The sequence below is a fragment of the Rhinoderma darwinii genome, chromosome 9, assembly GCF_050947455.1.
Source record: "Rhinoderma darwinii isolate aRhiDar2 chromosome 9, aRhiDar2.hap1, whole genome shotgun sequence".
NCBI lineage: Eukaryota > Metazoa > Chordata > Amphibia > Anura > Rhinodermatidae > Rhinoderma > Rhinoderma darwinii.
The window spans coordinates 72,746,535-72,771,198 of record NC_134695.1 but is presented as its reverse complement, the minus strand read 5'-3'; the positions used below and the strand labels follow the sequence as shown (position 1 = coordinate 72,771,198).

At 38.6% G+C, this 24,664-nt stretch overlaps 1 protein-coding gene across 8 annotated transcripts in view; it reads left to right on the top strand.

The window, feature by feature from the left end:
* The window catches only part of MICAL2 (microtubule associated monooxygenase, calponin and LIM domain containing 2), a 218,428-nt gene that overhangs the window by 107,465 nt on the left and 86,299 nt on the right, over positions 1–24,664 (top strand). For 5 of the 8 annotated variants that reach the window (XM_075838144.1, XM_075838145.1, XM_075838143.1 and 2 more), the window contains exons 15-20: positions 397–465; positions 10,747–10,896; positions 17,422–17,523; positions 20,181–20,315; positions 21,754–21,897; positions 22,214–22,285. In XM_075838144.1, the coding sequence (XP_075694259.1) occupies positions 397–465; positions 10,747–10,896; positions 17,422–17,523; positions 20,181–20,315; positions 21,754–21,897; positions 22,214–22,285 (672 nt within the window). Of the gene's footprint in view, positions 1–396; positions 466–10,746; positions 10,897–12,567; positions 12,694–13,716; positions 14,620–17,421; positions 17,524–20,180; positions 20,316–21,753; positions 21,898–22,213; positions 22,286–24,664 lie in introns of all 8 variants that reach the window. The other 3 variants (XM_075838147.1, XM_075838151.1, XM_075838150.1) reach the window with 2 other exon arrangements.

The following is a 24,664-nucleotide window of genomic DNA, read 5'->3' as shown; positions in this document are numbered from 1 at the left end:
TCTATGCTTGCTGTCAGTGAATAGAAAACCAATACAGATCGGGTTGGTTTCAGTTGTACCCTGTTTAGACAATCGTCGGTGATCTAAACACATTAAAAACACAAATGTCTCTCTTGTCCTGTCTCGTTACAATGTATCTGGAGTCCAGGCTGTTTTGTCTTGACTGGATACAGTTGTAGTGAATTCTCACCTGTGAGAAGTATTAGGTCTGTACAGGTTTTCAGCCTCTGACTGTAAATAATGATTGTTCCCGTGCACCAACAGCAAACAAATCTTGAAAATGTGAGGAATTGAAACACAGAGTATATTCTACTTTTCACCGTGTATATAGACCATATACCATACCATAGTATATCACCGCTGTACATGAATTGTCCGTTTTTTTGCTTTATCAAGGGAGAAAATAAATCTGAGGAGAACGACGTGAACAAGCGGAGGAGGAAGACGATGCAGCTCTTTGATGAGGTCGGTGTTGGTCACTGTAGACAGGTTCATCATTGGAGCGGGATTGTAGCGTAGCCCATATACCTCGTGGTCACTGCTCGCCGCGGCCCACGCGGGAATCTGAGAGCAATTACCGGCAGCTGCAGCCTATTAGAGAAAAGCGTTTCACTGACTACAATAACAAGATCCATCATAGAGTGCAGCAACAATTCAACAGGACAGGCGCAGGCTTCTTCTCCCTGGTCAGGATATTTATGACATGTAATGTAATATAAAATATTTCCATAATGTTACCTTATAAAGAGAATAGTATCCATGAACTGAAGCCGGTGATACATCCCAAAATTGTCTACCACTGCCTGAGAAGGCAGAAATTACATTCAGGAGTCTGGAAAAGCTGGGCAACAACTCTGTGGGAACTGTATTGACTGTCACCCAGCTTTCCTAGAAAAAGATTAAAATGTATACCTAAGAAATTTCTGAACACAATAGATTTCATGAAGATTTGTGACTATAAGAGAACGTGTTCTTTAAGAACTTTGTTCAGGCACCCGACACCACAAGCCTGTACGTACTCTGTATATTTGTTTAATATCATGCTAAGAATAGGCGGCCGCCCCCTTGTTAAACATTTCTATCATCAGAACACAATCAGGACACAGAATATGACAGAGTCGGGGAATTTCAACCCCTATAGAATTGTCGTCATAATATAAACATATGACAAATTGCAAATCAAAACCCGGTGTAATCAACCAAAGATAGAAAATATGAAAACCAGGCCCGAGATAAGGATGACAGATTGGACTCACCAGCCACGGCGGCCACAAGTATCTGGGCAGAGGTGATTATCAGACACAGCAGCTTTTAATGGGCTGATGACTTTGTAGGACTACAACTCTAAGCATGTCTGATCAACGTTTGGTAGACAATTCCTCCAGCTGAAGCTTCAGGATCACATGTCCTGCAAAGTGGACCTGACCTTTATTTCTTTAATTAATTTTTTATAGAATTATCTGCTACTTAAAATAATACTCCTATATATATATATATATATATATATATATATATATATATAACTACTATAATACTGCCCCCTATATACAAGAATATAACTACTATAATACTGCCCCTATATACAAGAATATAACTACTATAATACTGCCTCCTATATACAAGAATATAACTACTATAATACTGCCCCCTATATACAAGAATATAACTACTATAATACTGCCCCCTATATACAAGAATATAACTACTATAATACTGCCTCTATATACAAGAATATAACTACTATAATACTGCTCCCTATATACAAGAATATAACTACTATAATACTGCCCCTATCTACAAGAATATAACTACTATAGTACTGCCCCTATATACAAGAATATAACTATTATAGTACTGCTCCTATATACAAGAATATAACTACTATAATACTGCCCCCTATATACAAGAATATAACTACTATTATACTGCTCCCTATATACAAGAATATAACTACTATAATACTGCTCCTATATACAAGAATATAACTACTATAATACTGCCCCTATATACAAGAATATAACTACTATAATACTGCCCCTATATACAAGAATATAACTACTATAATACTGCTCCTATGTACAAGAATATAACTACTATAATACTGCTCCTATATACAAGAATATAACTACTATAGTACTGCCCCCTATATACAAGAATATAACTACTATAGTACTGCCCCCTATATACAAGAATATAACTACTATAATACTGCTCCTATGTGCAAGAATATAACTACTATAATACTGCCACTATATACAAGAATATAACTACTATAATACTGACCCCTATATACAAGAATATAACTACTATAATACTGTCACTATATACAAGAATATAACTACTATAATACTGCCCCTATATAGAAGAATATAACTACTATAATACTGCCCCTATATACAAGAATATAACTACTATAATACTGCACCTATATACAAGAATATAACTACTATAATACTGCTCCCTATATACAAGAATATAACTACTATAATACTGCCCCTTTATACAAGAATATAACTACTATAATACTGGGCCTATATACAAGAATATAACCACTATAAGGGCATGACCACACGTGGCGGATTTCCTCCGCAACTGTCCGCATCAATGCCGCACAGAATCTGCGTTGCAGATTCTGCTGCGGATCTGCACAAAATGTGCAGTAAATTGATGCGGACTAGCTGCTGCGGACTGCGGTAAAAGTACTTCCCTTCTCCCTATCAGTGCAGGATAGAGAGAAGGGACAGCACTTTCCCTTGTGAAAGTCAAAGAAATTCATACTTACCGCCCGTTGTCTTGGTGACGCGTCCCTCCTTCGGCATCCAGCCCGATCTCCCTGGATGACGCGGCAGTCCATGTGACCGCTGCAGCCTGTTATTAGCCTGTGATTGGCTGCAGCCGTCACTTAGACTGAAACGTCATCCTGGGAGGCCGGACTGGAGACAGAAGCAGGGAGTTCTCGGTAAGTATGAACTTCATTTTTTTTTTACAGATACATGTATATTGGGATCGGTAGTCACTGTCCCGGGTGCAGAAACAGTTACTGCCGATCGCTTAACTCTTTCAGCACCCTGGACAGTGACTAGTTACTGACGTCTCCTAGCAACGCTCCCGTCATTACGGGAGCCCCATTGACTTCCTCAGTCTGGCTGTAGACCTAGAAATACATAGGTCCAGCCAGAATGAAGAAATGTCAAGTTAAAAAAGAAAGACGGATCCGCAGCACACATAACATGTGCATGACAGCTGCGGACTTCATTGCGGAAATTATAATCTCCATTGAAGTCAATGGAGAAATTCCGCCATGAGTCCGCCACTGCTCCGCAACAGACAGAGCATGCTGCGGACACCAAATTCCGCTCCGCAGCCTATGCTCCGCAGCGGAATTTTACGCCTCGTCTAAACGAACACTGCTAAATTAAAGTGTAAGTCAATGGACAAACGGCTCCGCTGCGGATTAACGCTGCGGAGTGTCCGCAGCGGAATTTAAGTGAAATTCCGCCACGTGTGAACCCAGCCTAATACTGCCCCCTATATACAAGAATATAACTAGTATAATACTGCACCTATATACAAGAATATAACTACTATAATACTGCTCCCTATATACAAGAATATAACTACTATAATACTGCCCCCTATATACAAGAATATAACTAGTATAATACTGCTCCTATATACAAGAATATAACTACTATAATACTGCTCCCTATATACAAGAATATAACTACTATAATACTGCCCCCTATATACAAGAATATAACTACTATAATACTGCACCCTATATACAAGAATATAACTGCTATAATACTGCCCCCTATATACATGAATATAACTGCTATAATACTGCTCCCTATATACAAGAATATAATTACTATAATACTGCCCCCTATATACAAGAATATAACTACTATAATACTGCCCCCTATATACAAGAATATAACTACTATAATACTGCCCCTATATACAAGAATATAACTGCTATAATACCGCCCCCTATATACATGAATATAACTACTATAATACTGCTCCCTATATACAAGAATATAACTAGTATAATACTGCCTCCTGTATACAAGAATATAACTACTATAATACTGCTCCCTATATACAAGAGTATAACTACTATAATACTGCCTCCTATATACAAGAATATAACTACTATAATACTGCTCCCTATATACAAGAATATAACTACTATAATACTGCCTCCTATATACAAGAATATAACTACTATAATACTGCCTCCTATATACAAGAATATAACTACTATAATTCTGCCCCTATATACAAGAATATAACTACTATAATACTGCCCCTATATACAAGAATATAACTACTATAATACTGCCCTCTATATACAAGAATATAACTACTATAATACTGCTCCTATATACAAGAATATAACTACTATAATACTGCCCCTATATACAAGAATATAACTACTATAATACTGCCCCTATATACAAGAATATAACTACTATAATACTGCCCCTATATACAAGAATATAACTACTATAATACTGCTCCCTATATACAAGAATATAACGACTATAATACTGCTCCTATATACAAGAATATAACTACTATAATACTGCCCCTATATACAAGAATATAACTACTATAATACTACCCTCTATACACAAGAATATAACTACTATAATACTGCCCCTATATACAAGAATATAACTACTAAAATACTGCCCCCTATATATAAGAATATAACTACTATAATACTGCTCCTATATACAAGAATATAACTACTATAATACTGCTCCCTATATACAAGAATATAACTACTATAATACTGCTCCTATATACAAGAATATAACTACTATAATACTGCTAGTATATACAAGAATATAACTACTATAATACTGCTCCTATATACAAGAATATAACTACTATAATACTGCCCCTATATACAAGAATATAACTACTATAATACTGCCCCCTATATACAAGAATATAACTACTATAATACTGCCCCCTATATACAAGAATATAACTACTATAATACTGCCCCCTATATACAAGAATATATTTACTATAATACTGCCCCCTATATACAAGAATATAACTACTATAATACTGCCCCCTATATACAAGAATATAACTACTATAATACTGCTCCTATATACAAGAATATAACTACTATAATACTGCTCCTATATACAAGAATATAACTACTATAATACTGCTCCCTATATACAAGAATATAACTACTGTAATACTGCTCCTATATACAAGAATATAACTACTATAATACTGCCCCTATATACAAGAATATAACTACTATAATACTGCCCTCTATATACAAGAATATAACTACTATAATACTGCCCCTATATACAAGAATATAACTACTATAATACTGCCCCTATATACAAGAATATAACTACTATAATACTGCTCCTATATACAAGAATATAACTACTATAATACTGCTCCCTATGTACAAGAATATAACTACTATAATACTGCCCCTATATACAAGAATATAACTACTATAATACTGCCCCCTATATACATGAATATAACTACTTTAATACTGCCCCCTATATACAAGAATATAACTATTATAATACTGCTCCTATATACAAGAATATAACTACTATAATACTGCCCCCTATATACAAGAATATAACTACTATAATACTGCCCCCTATATACAAGAATATAACTACTATAATACTGCCCCCTATATACAAGAATATATTTACTATAATACTGCCCCCTATATACAAGAATATAACTACTATAATACTGCCCCCTATATACAAGAATATAACTACTATAATACTGCCCCCTATATACAAGAATATAACTACTATAATACTGCCCCTATATACAAGAATTTAACTACTATAATACTGCTCCTATATACAAGAATATAACTACTATAATACTGCCCCCTATATACAAGAATATAACTACTATAATACTGCCCCCTATATACAAGAATATAACTACTATAATACTGCCCCTATATACAAGAATTTAACTACTATAATACTGCTCCTATATACAAGAATATAACTACTATAATACTGCCCCCTATATACAAGAATATAACTACTATAATACTGTCCCTATATACAAGAATATAACTACTATAATACTGCCCCCTATATACAAGAATATAACTACCGTGTTTCCCCGATAGTAAGACACCCCCGATTGTAAGACGTATCGGGGGTTTCAGGGGGGTCGGCTAATATAAGCCGTACCCCGAAAATAAGACATATGTCTTACTTTCGGGGAAACACTGGGGTATTGCCGCCTCCTGCCCACTTCCGCGCCGCCCCCCTCTCCATACGTCACCGCGCCGTCCCCTGCACTTGCTCCTGCTGCAACTGCCGGAATCGAAGCGCGCGCCGATTCCGGCAGTTTAACCCATTAAATGCCGCTGTCAATAGTGACAGCGGCATTTAATGTGTTTGACAGAGGGGGGAGCTCCCTCTGTCACCCGATCGGCGCCCCCGCAAACAAATCGCGGGTCGCCGTCGGGTTTCCATGACAGCCGGGGGTCTAACAAAGACCCCCAGGTCTGCCTTCAGCATCTGCCTGTTAGGCGATGCCGGAGGCATGACCTAATAGGTTGCCTGTCAGTTTTACACTGACAGGCAATAATGCTTCGGTATACTAAGTATACCAAAGCATTATATATGCGATCGGCACATCGCATAGTGAAGTCCCCTGGTGGGACTAAAAAAAAAAATGTAAAACAGTTAAATAAAGTTTGTGAAAAAAAAAAAAAAAAAAATTCGACAATTTTTTTACAATATAAGACATACCCCGAAAGTAAGACATAGTGGGGCTTTTGGGGATAAAAAGAAAGTAAGACACTGTCTTACTTTCGGGGAAACACGGTACTATAATACTGCTCCATATATACAAGAATATAACTACTATAATACTTCCCCCTGTATACAAGAACATAACTACTATAATACTGCCCCCTGTATACAATACTATAACTACTATAATAATGTCCTGTATATACAAGAATATAACTACTATAATACTGCCCCTATATACAAGAATATAACTGCTATAATACTGCCCCCTATATACAAGAATATAACTACTATAATACTGCTCCTATATACAAGAATATAATTACTATAATACTGCTCCATATATACAAGAATATAACTACTATAATACTGCCCCCTGTATACAAGAATATAACTACTATAATACTGCCCCTGTATACAATACTATAACTACTATAATACTGTCCCGTATATACAACAATATAACTAGTATAATACTGCCCCCTATATACAAGAATATAACAGCTATAATACTGCCTCCTATATACAAGAATATAACTACTATAATACTGCCCCCTATATACAAGAATATAACTACTATAATACTGCCTCCTATATACAAGAATATAACTACTATAATACTGCCCCTATATTCAAGAATATAACTACTATAATACTGCCCCCTATATACAAGAATATAACTACTATAATACTGCTCCTATATACAAGAATATATCTACTATAATACTGCTCCTATATACAAGAATATAACTACTATAATACTGCTCCTATATACAAGAATATAACTGCTATAATACTGCCCCTATATACAAGAATATAACTACTATAATAGTGCCCTCTATACACAAGAATATAACTACTATAATACTGCCCCTATATACAAGAATATAACTACTAGAATACTGCTCCCTATATACAAGAATAGAACTACTATAATACTGCTCCTATATACAAGAATAGAACTACTGTAATACTGCTCCTATATACAAGAATATAACTACTATAATACTGCTCCTATATACAAGAATATAACTACTATAATACTGCCCCTATATACAAGAATATAACTACTATAATACTGCCCCCTATATACAAGAATATAACTACTATAATACTGCCCCTATATACAAGAATATAACTACTATAATACTGCCCCTATATACAAGAATATAACTACTATAATACAAGAATATAACTACTATAATACTGCTCCTATATACAAGAATATAACTACTATAATACTGCCCCCTATGTACATGAATATAACTACTATAATACTGCCCCCTATATACAAGAATATAACTACTATAATACTGCTCCTATATACAAGAATATAACTACTAGAATACTTCCCCCTGTATACAAGAAAATAACTATTATAATACTGCCCCCTGTATACAATACTATAACTACTATAATAATGTCCTGTATATACAAGAATATAACTACTATAATACTGCCCCTATATACAAGAATATAACTGCTATAATACTGCCCCCTATATACAAGAATATAACTACTATAATACTGCTCCTATATACAAGAATATAACTACTTTAATACTGCTCCATATATACAAGAATATAACTACTATAATACTGCCCCCTGTATACAAGAATATAACTACTATAATACTGCCCCTGTATACAATACTATAACTACTATAATACTGTCCCGTATATACAACAATATAACTAATATAATACTGCCCCCTATATACAAGAATATAACAGCTATAATACTGCCTCCTATATACAAGAATATAACTACTATAATACTGCCCCTATATACAAGAATATAACTACTATAATACTGCCCCCTATATACAAGAATATAACTACTATAATACTGCCTCCTATATACAAGAATATAACTACTATAATACTGCCCCTATATACAAGAATATAACTACTATAATACTGCCTCCTATGTACAAGAATATAACTACTATAATACTGCCCCTATATACAAGAATATAACTACTATAATACTGCCCCCTATATACAAGAATATAACTACTATAATACTGCTCCTATATACAAGAATATATCTACTATAATACTGCTCCTATATACAAGAATATAACTACTATAATACTGCTCCTATATACAAGAATATATCTACTATAATACTGCTCCTATATACAAGAATATAACTGCTATAATACTGCCCCTATATTCAAGAATATAACTACTATAATACTGCCCTCTATACACAAGAATATAACTACTATAATACTGCCCCTATATACAAGAATATAACTACTATAATACTGCTCCCTATATACAAGAATATAACTACTATAATACTGCTCCTATATACAAGAATATAACTACTATAATACTGCTCCTATATACAAGAATATAACTACTATAATACTGCTCCTATATACAAGAATATAACTACTATAATACTGCCCCTATATACAAGAATATAACTACTCTAATACTGCCCTCTATATACAAGAATATAACTACTCTAATACTGCCCTCTATATACAAGAATATAACTACTATAATACTGCCCCTATATACAAGAATATAACTACTATAATACTGCCTCCTATATACAAGAATATAACTACTATAATACTGCCCCTATATACAAGAATATAACTACTATAATACTGCCTCCTATATACAAGAATATAACTACTATAATACTGCCCCTATATACAAGAATATAACTACTATAATACTGCTCCTATATACAAGAATATAACTACTATAATACTGCCCCCTATATACAAGAATATAACTACTATAATACTGCTCCTATATACAAGAATATAACTACTATAATACTGCTCCTATATACAAGAATATAACTACTATAATACTGCTCCTATATACAAGAATATAACTACTATAATACTGCTCCTATATACAAGAATATAACTACTATAATACTGCTCCTATATACAAGAATATAACTACTATAATACTGCTCCCTATATACAAGAATATAACTACTATAATACTGCCCCCTATATACAAGAATATAACTACTATAATACTGCCCCCTATATACAAGAATATAACTACTATAATACTGCCCCCTATATACAAGAATATAACTACTATAATACTGCCCCCTATATACAAGAATATAACTACTATAATACTGCCCCCTATATACAAGAATATAACTACTATAATACTGCCCCCTATATACAAGAATATAACTACTATAATACTGCCCCCTATATACAAGAATATAACTACTATAATACTGCTCCTATATACAAGAATATAACTACTATAATACTGCTCCCTATATACAAGAATATAACTACTATAATACTGCTCCTATATACAAGAATATAACTACTATAATACTGCCCCCTATATATAAGAATATAACTACTATAATACTGCTCCTATATACAAGAATATAACTACTATAATACTGCTCCTATATACAAGAATATAACTACTATAATACTGCCCCCTATATACAAGAATATAACTACTATAATACTGCCCCCTATATATAAGAATATAACTACTATAATACTGCTCCTATATACAAGAATATAACTACTATAATACTGCTCCTATATACAAGAATATAACTACTATAATACTGCCCCCTATATACAAGAATATAACTACTATATTCCTGCCTCCTAATTACAAGTAAATCTGAACATATAGGAGAATTTGCATATATGAGTGGAGTTCCTTAGTATTGAAGAACATTTTTATTGATTTAATTGTTAATGTGGGGTTTTCTGAGCGCTTCTCACGCTGCTTCGGTCATTGTGATTTCCTCCAAGTTTGATTTTCGTTGCTGGAATCCTTGGTATGTGTTCGTGGCTGGTGAGGGCTCTCGTGTCTCATTCCATTTTCATTCCTTTAGTAAATCTGCGTTTCTGGCACAGGTGATTGAACAGGTAAAAGGTTCAGAAGACGCCAACAAATAGTTTTTTACGCTTTTTGTTTTGCAGACTGTGAATTTTTCAAGTGAAAGTATCAATTCTGGCAACGAGTGCAGCGACACAAAGGAGGTCATTAATCAGAATAAAGTCAAGTCCATGGCTACTCAGTTATTGGCTAAGTTCGAAGAGAACGCACCAAATACATCATTACGGAGACAGGTAAATTGGCGCATGCATAGTAAGATTATTATGTTCTTCGCTCCCTGGCGTCTTATGTATTCAGGACTTCACCATCTAAGGAGAAACTTCATACAAAAATCCGGAAGACGTCTCATCCACTTCTATCTTCTGTTCATCGAAGATCACAAACCTTTGATTTAAGAAAAAATCTCCCTGTTTTATATAACTGAAAAGTTCGAAAATTTTCTTGTATACTTTGTGTTTCAATTCATCATGTTTTTCAAGATCTCTGCTTTCTAAAGTGAATGGAAACGTTTGTTAACATGCAGAGGCTGAAAACCTGGTTTGTTTGTTACAATTGTATCCATTCTAGACAATCCTCCTAAGCTAAACAGTGAACCCTGCAGTGTAGACTGATACATTTTACCTGCACTGATACATTGTAGCAAGTTGTTAAGACAGGAGAGAGAGATTGGTGCTGCTGATGTATTTACCTTACAGAGTATTGTCTAGACAGATATACAGTATAACAGAATCTCAACTGTGAAAAGTGTTATTTCTCTATGGGCTTTCAGCCTTTGATGTTTACTGACAGCAAGCAGAGATCTTGAAAATAGTGAGGAATTGAAACACATAGTGTATTAGAAAGTTGCAGAAGTTTTCAATATACACATTGTAAGCTTCAGTGACATAAAACCAGAGCTCCCCTTTAAGATTATCACAGGATCTTCGGGAGATCATCAGATCATTTGTCATTTCTTCAAGTTATTATTATTTCGGATCCTACATTTTTGTGGATTTTGGCTTCATGTAAAACGTGATGATGTTTGATTATTACCAGACACCTGGGGGAGGCTCATCCTGTTTCCGGCCTCCACAGTGACATAACTTAGGGTGGTGCCACCTTCCCTCCCAGACGTGTGATTGACAGCTGTAACGCCCTATACCAATGATGTCAGGACAAGGAAGAAAATATTCTTCAAAGGCATAAAAACCAGTGAAAAGAAATGTGCAAAAACAAAATTCCACTGAAGAAATATGTCAATTATTTTAGCAACACATTTCTTAAAGGGATTTTCTTCTATTCATTTCCCTGCAGAGTTATTACACATGGGCGGCCACTTCTCCATCGATGGCTATTGGAGGGGTCACCTTGGCCAGTCCATCAGTGATCAGACTCCTATGTCACGTCCTGTTTATAGGGCTGTATTCACACATTACAGCACAACCACATGTTAATACGCGCGGCTCAGACACCGTTTTGGGGCCTCCATTTCTTCCCAAGGTTTAATTGTAGGAAATATTTCTAGAACGTCTTCTATAGAGATCTGCATCTCCGTGCAGAATGTAGGAACCTCGGTGTGGTTTTGATGGTCTAAGGTGATCCCTGTTGCAGCTTTGGTTGTAACTGGAGTATAAGACCTGATAAAACTACAGATTAGTACATTTTGGCAAAGTGGCTACATTTCTTATATAGGTTTGTGCTGTGACTTGGGGAAAAGTTATGTCTTTCTCAAAATTTAGACGCAGCATGGACACGTACCGCAGACTGTGCAAATTATTATTTTTATTTTTTCCGCTTACATATTATTTTTGTAATCTCCATGTATAATCTGCTCCCTCATTGCCTCCCCCGATCCTCCTGACATCTCCGCTAATCTCTGCATCTCTTTTCTGCTGTCATTTCTTTATCATTTCGGGGAAAAAAAGGCTTTACCCCTTTCTGATACCTCCGCACCAGAGCTACCACCCTGCGACCCGCCTCCTGTTAACCCTCGCTTTGCTAAACCTCCGGACCCAACCCCTTGCGTTACTCAGATTGATCCCAGAAAGCAGGTACGATGCTGTGCTTGATCGAAGTGGAGTGAGTATTTGTCTGTGAGCAATAATATAGAACAGGGGTCTGTAAACTGCGACCCTTCCCCAGCTCTTAAACTACAACTCCCAAGATGTCCACAAGTTACCTACTAGTGTCGCAAAGCAAGTCCCCCCTGTTAACAATGTTTCGTACTTTAAATCTGCATGAAACGTGAATTATATCCTGTCCTATACTCTAGTCACATCCAGAGCTGTATTCACAATTCTTCTGATTGCCGATGAAAACGGACTGGAGTTTATCCAAACATCGGGATAAGACTTAACAGCTGACCTCTAAGGGTATGTTCACACGGCGTATGTTCAGGCTGAAAAATACTAGGTTGAATTTAAAAGAAAACGGGCACTGATTTCCAGGTGTTTTTGGAGCTCATTCGCAGTGTTTTTTATTTTTACAAGCGTTTTTATGAAGCGTATTTCTGCAAGGTGTTTTTTAAATCATCAGCATATGAACTATACCCGTATTTCCTATTAAAATCAATGGGAAGCTGTTTGCATGCGTAATTTAAGCGTTTTATCCTCCAAAATATGCCGTGTGAACAGTGCCCTAGATTTCATCTAAGAGCCCACAATGCTCCACAATTTTGTAACTAGAAGCCAGGAGAATTCAGCTTTTTTGTGACTGGAGTATAAGGCATGAGGTAATCGTACAGATTTAGATTTACTCATTTTGGCGGGCGTGGGGCGTTGGGCGATCGCTATTGTTTTCTCCTGAGCTAAGCTTGTCCCACACTATATGACTGAGGGGCCCAGTCCAGGCTCAATAGACGTACAAATCCACCCTCTGGCGACTTGAATGTTTATGGAAACCTCTTCATAAATCTTTTAATGTTTTGCCCCATGGCCAAGCCTATGACCAGTGCTATAGCTCTGCTGCAGATCACCATGACAGTGAATAACTTCTTTGAAGCAAGTGCCTGAGTGTGATGCATGAGATCTGGTGTAGACCGAGGAACCCTTCTTTTCATTTGCAGTCTTTCCCAGTTTCAGGCAGTAGCTAGATCCCAACAGCTGGTCAGATACCTGACTCAGCCGACCTTGCCTGCCACAGCTACTGTAACCAGAGAGACAGCAAGACCTTCCTCCGCTACTGTAACCAGAGAGACAGCAAGACCTTCCTCCGCTACTGTAACCAGAGAGACAGCAAGACCTTCCTCCGCTACTGTAACAGGAGAGACAGCAAGACCTTCCTCCGCTACTGTAACCAGAGAGACCACAAGAACTTCCTCCGCTACTGTAACCAGAGAGATAGCAAGAACTTCCTCCAATACTGTAACCAGAGAGACAGCAAGAACTTCCTCCGCTACTGTAACCAGAGAGACAGCAAGACCTTCCTCCGCTACTGTAACCAGAGAGACAGCAAGACCTTCCTCCGCTACTGTAACAGGGGAGACAGCAAGACCTTCCTCCACTACTGTAACCAGAGAGACAGCAAGATCTTCCGCTACTGTAACCAGAGAGACAGCAAGAACTTCCTCCGCTACTGTAACCAGAGAGACAGCAAGAACTTCCTGCGCTACTGTAACCAGAGAGACAGCAAGATCTTCCTCCACTACTGTAACCAGAGAGCCAGCAAGAGCTTCCTCCGCTACTGTAACCAGAGAGACGGCAAGAACTTCCTCCGCTACTGTAACCAGAGAGACAGCAAGACCTTCCACTGCTACTGTAACCAGAGAGACAGCAAGATCTTCCTCCACTACTGTAACCAGAGAGACAGCAAGACCTTCCACCGCTACTGTAACCAGACAGCCACACTCTAGAGAAGAGACAGACACCCCTTCCAGTCCTGCAGAGAGAGAAGATTCTCTCACCTCTTCTTGTACTTCTGTTCTTGCTCTGACGGGAATCTTAGAGCGTCTTCAGAACATTGAAGAAAGGGCTGAGCAGGTGACCCGGCCTCCCACAAGTATAAATAACACAGCATGAGCTTTCATATAGCATGCAATAATAATGACATGTATCATCTGCTATGCTGCTTATTAGATCGCTACATCTCCCCTGTATTACCCTCCAAGACCATACATACCGTAGAGGCAGCACATACACTTACTGTGGAGAAGGGGCCTAGCTCCCTCCTTACTCATGGGCGGTGCCCAGGCACATGACATCAGGGGCCCAGCTCCCTCCTTACTCATGGGCGGTGCCCAGGCACATGACATCAGGGGCCCAGCTCCCCCCTTACTCATGGGTGGTGCCCAGGCACATGACATCAGGGGCCCAGCTCCCTCCTTACTCATGGGTGGTGTCCAGGCACATGACATCAGGGGCCCAGCTCCCTCCTTACTTATGGGTGGTGCCCAGGCACATGACATCAGGAGTCCAGTTACCTCCTTACTCATGGGTGGTGCCCAGGCACATGACATCAGGGGCCCAGCTCTCTCCTTACTCATGGGTGGTGCCCAGGCACATGACATCAGGGGCCCAGCTCCCTCCTTACTTATGGGTGGTGCCGAGGCACATGACATCAGAGGTCCAGCTCCCTCCTTACTCATGGGCGGTGCCCAGGCACATGACATCAGGGGCCCAGCTCCCCCGTAACTCATGGGTAGTGCCCAGGCACATGACATCAGGGGCCCAGCTCCCTCCTTACTCATGGGTGGTGTCCAGGCACATGACATCAGGGGCCCAGCTCCCTCCTTACTTATGGGTGGTGCCGAGGCATATGACATCAGGAGTCCAGTTGCCTCCTTACTCATGGGTGATCCCCAGGCACATGACATCAGGGGCCCAGCTCCCTCCTTACTCATGGGTGGTCCCCAGGCACATGACATCAGGGGCCCAGCTCCCTCCTTACTCATGGGTGGTGCCCAGGCACATGACATCAGGGGCCCAGCTCTCTCCTTACTCATGGGTGGTGCCCAGGCACATGACATCAGGGGCCCAGCTCCCTCCTTACTCATGGGTGGTGCCCAGGCACATGACATCAGGGGCCCAGCTCCCTCCTTACTCATGGGTGGTGCCCAGGTACATGACATCAGTGGCCCAGCTCCCTCCTTACTCATGGGTGGTGCCCAGGTACATGACATCAGTGGCCCAGCTCCCTCCTTACTCATGGGTGATCCCCAGACACATGACATCTGGAGTCCAGTTGCCTCCTTACTCATGGGTGATCCCCAGGCACATGACATCAGGAGTCCAGTTGCCTCCTTACTCATGGGTGGTGCTCATGCACGTGACATCGCCAAAATAAGGAGGAGGAATCCTGACGGAGGATCTCACCAGCAGCGGGTTGGTGTACAAGTATTAGTTAAGGCCTCCTGTTGAGCGATAGTGGTATAAATGAGCACATTGAGGGAGGGGTCTCCTTTCTTTCCTGCTGTGTGCCCCCCTTCTCCTCTATGTTCACCCGTGTTCCCCTATATATTTCCCCCTTATACCTAACAAAATCACCAAATTTAACAATTTTACATTTCACTTGAGACATTTGACTCAGATTTGCAGTTGCTGACGCACCCGAATAATAGAAGATAATGATGAGGGGATCAGTCTGACCATCTCTGTGGGAGAGGATCCCCGGGATGAGTTCAGCCCGTCACCTCAACAAGAAATGTCACATTATAACAGGACAAATCCTGTATCGTCAATGCAACAAAGTTGCCTGGAGGTGCAGCATTGGATTTACAGCATGGTAACTCTTGGTAACTTTTGTTTCTGCGCTCATATCGGACCAGGCTTTGATTCTTGCAGTACAGTCGTGATCAATTTGACTGAATTTCTAAATCACAAATATTGGATATTAAAAGAGTTTTCTGGTTTTGTGTAATTAATGAACCTTTTCTAGGTAAACAACCCGAACTCCAGAATGATACATTGTAACAAATTATCTGGAGAGGGGAATGTTTTTTGGTGCTGATGTGTTTAAAATTTTAGCCGACACTCAGCTGCAGGAAATATTAGTAACCGTTTCTATTCACTTACAGTATACAGCAAGCAGAGATCTTGACAATGATTAACCTTTATTTACACAAAACTAGAGAATCCCTGTAAGGAACCTGTCATTGACTGTAAGGTTTTGCAGAATAGAAGTCTTGTTGGCTTTTATTAGGTATGTTTAGAATTTCATAGGACCTCCACCTAAATTGAGATGGCGATAAATCTGGTTTGTGTCCTGCTGAGACCCCTGCCCTTATTTTGCTCTCAGTTTAGTAATAATTCTGCCTTGAGCTGAAGACTTGAGTAATCTGAGACAGACCGGTTGCTAGGGACTTGCTGCCAACAACCCAATTAAAAAGACTGCGGTTGTTAGGCAGTATATCCCTAGCAACCAGAGTGTCAGACAGCTGTTAAGCTCAGCGCTGGGTTGTCCCTGTCCTGCCAGCAGGGAGGGGGAGAAGTCTCCACGCGGCAGTCACAGCATGCCAGTCCTCCGCTCAGGCCGCACTAATAATCAGGTTTTTCTAAAATTAAATTAAGGTGAGAACCGTAATGAGTTTTGCGTTGTCCTGCGTCTGCATGCGACACCTCTGCCAATTATACAAATCATCCCACAACAGCAGCAACCAATCAGATACTTGCTGCCATTGTCTAACACTGATGGGACAGATGAGAGCTATCACCTGATTGGTGGCTGTGATTTTTGCGCACGTTTTCCGCTCTGTGCAATGGCGTTCTTGTCCTCTCCCTTTCCTGTATTTCAGCTTCTCACTATTTTCATGTTTTTCTCTGTTTTTCTTCCTCTTCGTATTGCAGAAAAGGTTTCAGGCTTTAGCAATTAGAGATTTTCATAAAAAGAATATTAGAGAGAAAGCCGCGCACTTGGCCTCCATGTTTGGAAGTTCGGATTTCCCGCAGGTGAATATTCTGGATGTGTTACCTGGCGTGGCATGCTCTGTTATACTCACCGACTGCTCTGTCGCCGACCCGACAGCCAGACGTCTGACCGATACTAACCGAGATCTTGCAGCTTGTAACATAAAATGCGTGTTTCTGATGGTTGAAAGTGACGCAATTGTGAAAGTTTATAAATGTTTATAAATAGGTGAAAAATGAATAGAACTCTAAGGCTATGTTCACACGGCTTCGCAAAATACGTTTGAATTTACTGTGCTGTTTTCAGGCGAAAACAGCTCCTGAATTTCAGAAGTTTTTGCATGTACTCGCGTTTTTTGCTGCGTATTTTACGGACGTTATTGGAGCTGTTTTTCAATGGAGTCAATGAAAAATGGCTCCAAAATAAAAACGTCCCAAGAAGTGTCCTGCGCTTCTTTTTCGCGGGCGTCTTTTTACGCGCCGTCTTGACAGCGACGTGTAAAATTACACCTCGTGGGAACAGAACATCGTAAAACCCATTGAAAGCAACGGGCAGATGTTTGTAGGAGTAATGGAGCCGGAGTGCGTGTGAACATACCCTTATAAATCCACATCACAACCACCGACTTCTCCATGACATTGTGCGCCATTGTAGATTCACTGAGCAGCATTTACCTCTTGTAGTTATGGGGGATATGTGGCCCCCGCTAATCATGGGCACTTCCCAGATGTTCAGTCCATTCTTGCTATATGTGTGACACAGTGCAGAGGCTAGATCATGTCCAGAAGACAAAACAGAGCTCTAATACACTGTAACAAGCACTGCAGCTGTATCAGTTGGATGTAATCAGGACATGTTCCCATTCACTGACAGCTAGCACAGATCTTGATAATGATGACCAATAATGATAAAACAAAGTATATTACCATTTTGCTGAATTTTTATAAAACTGGAAACCCCTTTAATATTTATCATAAAATACGAAGTAGGTTTTTTTTAATATATTTTTTTAAAGTGTTATAGCTTTGAGCAGAAATATGCCCCAATGTCTTCTAAGCTGGGACAACCCCCACCATGTGCCCCATTTGGGGTCCGTAAAGGAGAGTCGCTGCTCAGGCTAGACCCCCCCCCCATTACTCAGAGGAGAGAGCTGCTGCACCGCTTCTCCTGGGCAGCCGTATACCGTGTGTGCATATATATGTATGTATGTATGTATGTGTGTGTGTATATATATATATATATATATATATAGGACACCATTGACTTTACACTAGATACTAGAGTTTGTCGTCTTCTGTTTATACAACCTCTGGGCCTGTTACTGAAATGATCAGAGGGTTTGTAATGTAATCGCTCATGTCCGTCTATGTGGTGTACAGTGTGTGTGTGTGTGTGTGTGTGTGTGTGTGTGTATATATATATATATATATATATATATATATATATATATACACATGTGGGTGTTGAGTAACATAGTACAGTACATAACACACTTGGAGCCCTTCCAGCATGCATCATATTACATGTCACCTCATTTAGCTTTGTATAACCATATAAGACTGTTTTCAATTCCTATTATGGAATAATTCTGTATAAATATATCTTTATCTGGGAAAGCTGGGTATCAACCAATATGGCTGCCTCTTCTGCTCCCACCACGGTGTAATCCTGCTCCGCTGGACGCCTGACGGACACATTTTCCTTGCGATCCAGAGGTTTTCCGTTTATTTGTAAATAAAACTTCATCGCAGTATAAATGAACAATTCTCAAGATCTTTGTTTCCTGTCAGTGAATGAGGTCTCTCTTTTTTACATTCACAGGCAGCAAACCTGTAAATCCCTAGTCTGGCTCTCAGCTGAGAAGTGGATATAATTGTATCTAGTCTATACAATGCTCTGTGAGCTAAACAGCCTGGACTCCAGACTGATACAATGTAGCAAAATATCAGAGAGATTTGTGCTGCTGCCGATGTGTTCAGCTCGTAGAGCATTTCCAACACTGGAACAATTATATCCACTTCTCAACTGAGTGCAGGACTAGGTATGTACTGGATTCCTGCCCCTAAGGGTATGTTCACACGCAGTGTTTTCAAGCGCATTTCGTTTACGCCTCGAAAAAACAGAAGCTGAACGCCTACAAACATCTGCCCATTGAAATCAATGGGAAAAACAGCATTTAATTCATGCGTCTTTTTACGCCGATGTTTTTAAAAACGTTGCGTAAAAAGAAGTGCATGTCACTTCTTGGGGCGTTTTTTGAAGCTGATTTTTCCTTTGAACTCTATGAAAAACCCCTCAAAAGAGTCTCCAAATTAAAAGAAGCTTCATTTTCAGCTTCAAAAAAGCCTGAAAATCAGAGGCTCTGAAAACCGCTCCGTATTTTCAGACGTTTTTTGTTAAGCGTGTGAACATACCCTTAATATAACAGTGTTCTCATTCACTGACAGCAAACAAAGATCTTTAAAATGTTGAGGAATTGAAACACAAAGTTTATTAGAAAGTTACAGAACTTTTCATTTATAAAGTGATTAAGCTTTACTCACATAAAACTAGAAACCCCTTTTAATAGATCTGTATAATTCATCAGACTTGCCGTTCAGGAGCAGGGGAAAGCTGGGTGACTTTGGGGTGGTGTTGATTTTACGTTGTATTTTTATACTATGATGTAATTCTTGTATGTCGCTTCTCCTCTGTACAGAATAAACTCGTGTCCCCTGGTCTGTCCCATTTTCCATCTAAACTACCTTTATATGAACCCCATGTTTCTGATTCATCTACTCCCTCATCTCCATCCATCTCTGACTCCGCCCCCTGCGATTTTCCATCTGAGAAGGTACACCGCATGTGAAACTGTGTGTTTATTGCTGACCTCACGTGTTTGCTGCCCCATATGGCTACTAATGTTCCACAATGGGGGATTTTTGCATACTGGCTGATATTACGGTCTACAGTACGGCCGCGTTCACATAGCGGGCCCATGTTCATAAACCGTTATAGAGGAATGTTGTGGGACTTGAGGCATATTTAGGAATTTGTCTTACATTCAGACATTAGAGAAAAGTCTGATTGACTGCCAGGAAGAACTGACAGAGGGAGGGGGAGGAGCTTTTGGGTGACAAGAAATGAGCCCCATAAAAGCTAACGTGGCTGACGATGATAACTATTAGGCAGCTACTTTCTGTCCCAAACACTGAAGGCAGGAAAGTCTGGAGCACAAACAGCTGAGAGAGAGAGAGACTGCGCAGCGACTGCTCATAAGTCTTTATTTTTTGCACTTTATGTTACGATCATTGGAGTCTCAGTCAGTAAAATAAAATTTTGTTTGAAGGACTAACCAGTCATTACACAATTTCTTGCACATTTCATGGCGACACTTTCATACAAGACCCCATTATATTTATCACTTTTCTTAAAGGGGTTGTCCGGTACCATGTAAATAAAAATGAAAGGGGTATTCCCATCTAGGAAATGTTCGGCAATGGCACAGGATATGTCATAAATATCCCATAGATGCGGGTCCCTGCTTTGGAACCTGCACCTATGTCTAGAACGAGGCCCCCTGTTCCCCAGCACCAGAAACAGAGTAGTTCGCCGTGCCACGCTGTTTCCGTAAGTCCTATTCACTTCTATAGTTGTTATGGAAACCGCGTAGCTCAGCTTGACTGTACTCCCGACCACTCATCGGTCGGCGGCCGGAGAGCAGCGAGAACAAGAGGAGGTAGGACGGGTGTCAGGGGCCCCATTCTAGAGAGAGGCGCGATCAGACATTTATGGTATATCCTGTGGATATGTCATATATGTCCAAGATAGGAATACCCCTTTAATCATTGTATAAGAAAAGGTTCGGCATCTTTCTAATATACTTTTGTGCTTTAATTCCTCACAATTTTCAAGATCTCTGCCTGCTGTCAGGCAATGGGGACATCCGGGTTTGCATCCAAGGGTTGAAATCCTGCCTAATCATGTCCAACTAACACCGGTACAGCTAAGAGAGAGCTCTGATACATTGTAACCAGACAGGAATCTTGTCACTAGGAGATGATCAGGGCAGGTTTTGAGCCTCTGAATGTAATGGATAATCTTTCTGTTCACTGACAGCAAGTAGAGATCCTGAAAAACGTGAAAGATTAAAGCATATTCGAAAATGTCAGAATTCTCATCATAAAGCTTTATTTACATAAAACTGGAAACCCCCTTTAATTATCCTTTAAAGTCATTTCTCATGTAGCGTTGGATATAATTTGTTTTTCCGTTGATTTTGCTTTGTACAGATCAAACCCCCATCCCCCGGCTTATCCCATATTCCATCTAAATTTCCTTCCCATGATCTTCCAGTTTCTGACCCATCTCCATCATCTCCATCATCTTCATCATCTGCTTCTGACTTCTCCCCCAGCGATGCTCAGCCTAGAAAGGTACCGCGGCCTGGAGGTCGATATCATGTCTGTCACTGACATCTTCTGAAATGCTCATATAGGGGAATTGGGCTTTAGACCTTTTGCACAAGTTTGAATGAACTCTACACATATCCAGGTATCCGGGCCGGGAGATGTAAGGACAGTGCAGGCTCTATATGGACACTGTCCGTTACTCCTGTGTACACAGCTCCTTACACGCCATAGATAAACCAACGTCTTCTCCTAATATTCTTATTTTCTATGCAACATTTGTGCATCATAAGTCATGTCAGCACTCAGCTACTCAATGTCCTTGTTCCTTCATTATTGTCAGGTCTTAGAGCAAAGAGCAAGCAATGGAGAGCCCAGGATAAAACATAGGTTATTTTTTCCTGATCCAGCACAGGTGATTATTATAAGATTGCACACAAGTGTTTATACCCCATGGTTTACACTGACATATTACTATAACAATTATAACAGCACTAACATGTATTGCTGTGTGTGTATTGTAGATTAGCAAACTGAAACTGAACGCTTAACAATAAATGGCTACTATAATACTGCCCCCTATGTACAAGAATATAACTACTATAATACTGCCTCTATATACAAGAATATAACTACTATAATACTGCTCCTATATACAAGAATATAACTACTATAATACTGCTCCTATATACAAGAATATAACTGCTATAATACTGCCTCTATATACAAGAATATAACTACTATAATACTGCTCCTATATACAAGAATATAACTGCTATAATACTGCTCCTATATACAAGAATATAACTACTATAATACTGCCCCTATATACAAGAATATAACTACTATAATACTGCTCCTATATACAAGAATATAACTACTATAATACTGCTCCTATATACAAGAATATAACTACTATAATACTGCCCCCTATATACAAGAATATAACTACTATAATACTGCCCCTATATACAAGAATATAACTACTATAATACTGCTCCTATATACAAGAATATAACTACTATAATACTGCCCCCTATGTACAAGAATATAACTACTATAATACTGCCTCTATATACAAGAATATAACTACTATAATACTGCTCCTATATACAAGAATATAACTGCTATAATACTGCTCCTATATACAAGAATATAACTGCTATAATACTGCCCCCTATATACAAGAATATATGTACTATAATACTGCCTCTATATACAAGAATATAACTACTATAATACTGCCCCCTATATACAAGAATATAACTACTATAATACTGCCCCTATATACAAGAATATAACTACTATAATACTGCCCCCTATGTACAAGAATATAACTACTATAATACTGCCTCCTATATACAAGAATATAACTACTATAATACTGCTCCCTATATACAAGAATATAACTACTATAATACTGCTCCTATATACAAGAATATAACTACTATAATACTGCCCCCTATATACAAGAATATAACTACTATAATACTGCCCCCTATATACAAGAATATAACTACTATAATACTGTCTCCTATATACAAGAATATAACTACTATAATACTGCCCCTATATACAAGAATATAACTACTATAATACTGCTCCTATATACAAGAATATAACTAGTATAATACTGCCACCTATATACAAGAATATAACTACTATAATACTGTCCCCTATATACAAGAATATAACTACTATAATACTGTCTCCTATATACAAGAATATAACTACTATAATACTGCCCCTATATACAAGAATATAACTACTATAATACTGCTCCTATATACAAGAATATAACTAGTATAATACTGCCACCTATATACAAGAATATAACTACTATAATACTGTCCCCTATATACAAGAATATAACTACTATAATACTGCCCCCTATATACAAGAATATAACTGCTATAATACTGCCCCTATATACAAGAATATAACTACTATAATACTGCTCCTATATACAAGAATATAACTAGTATAATACTGCCACCTATATACAAGAATATAACTACTATAATACTGTCCCCTATATACAAGAATATAACTACTATAATACTGCCCCCTATATACAAGAATATAACTGCTATAATACTGCTCCTATATACAAGAATATAACTACTATAATACTGCCCCTATATACAAGAATATAACTACTATAATACTGCTGCTATTAAAAAGAATATGGAACTTAACTAGAAGGAATGCGGATACATAACTGGTGATGCTCCTATAGTTTTGTATAGTTGTTTTTTCCGTATAGATCTCATGCTTTCATTTACTAAACTAACCTTTTTGATGTTGCCACATTGCAGCGTTTCTCATTATACACTTTCATACGTAGTAATTCTGATCTCCTTGTCGGCTGTCTCTTTGTTCGCCATTCATTCTCACGTTTACATAGTTGTATGTCGCTGTGTAACCAGGAAGCTCTGTCTTCCTGTAATAGACGGATCAGCATCCTGGTGTTAAGCAGACATTAAAGTCAGCAGGGTGAGCACATTGTGTTCCTTCATGACCCATCATCTCCTGTGGTGCTGACAGGCCGCATTCTGTCCACAACACAGTTTATAGGGCCGTCAAAGTAAACCCATACTTTATATGTAGTGGGCTCATCCTTAACTATGTGACATAGGCATGGGTATTTTTGTTCTATGCACTATGAGAGACGAATGGTTTTGGAAGATAAAGTGCCCCCTTCCTACACATTAAGCCCCTGGCCCGTTGCCTGAACATCAAACTGTCATCATTTTGCTCTGCTTTTACTGACCCATACAAGAACCAGTTTGGT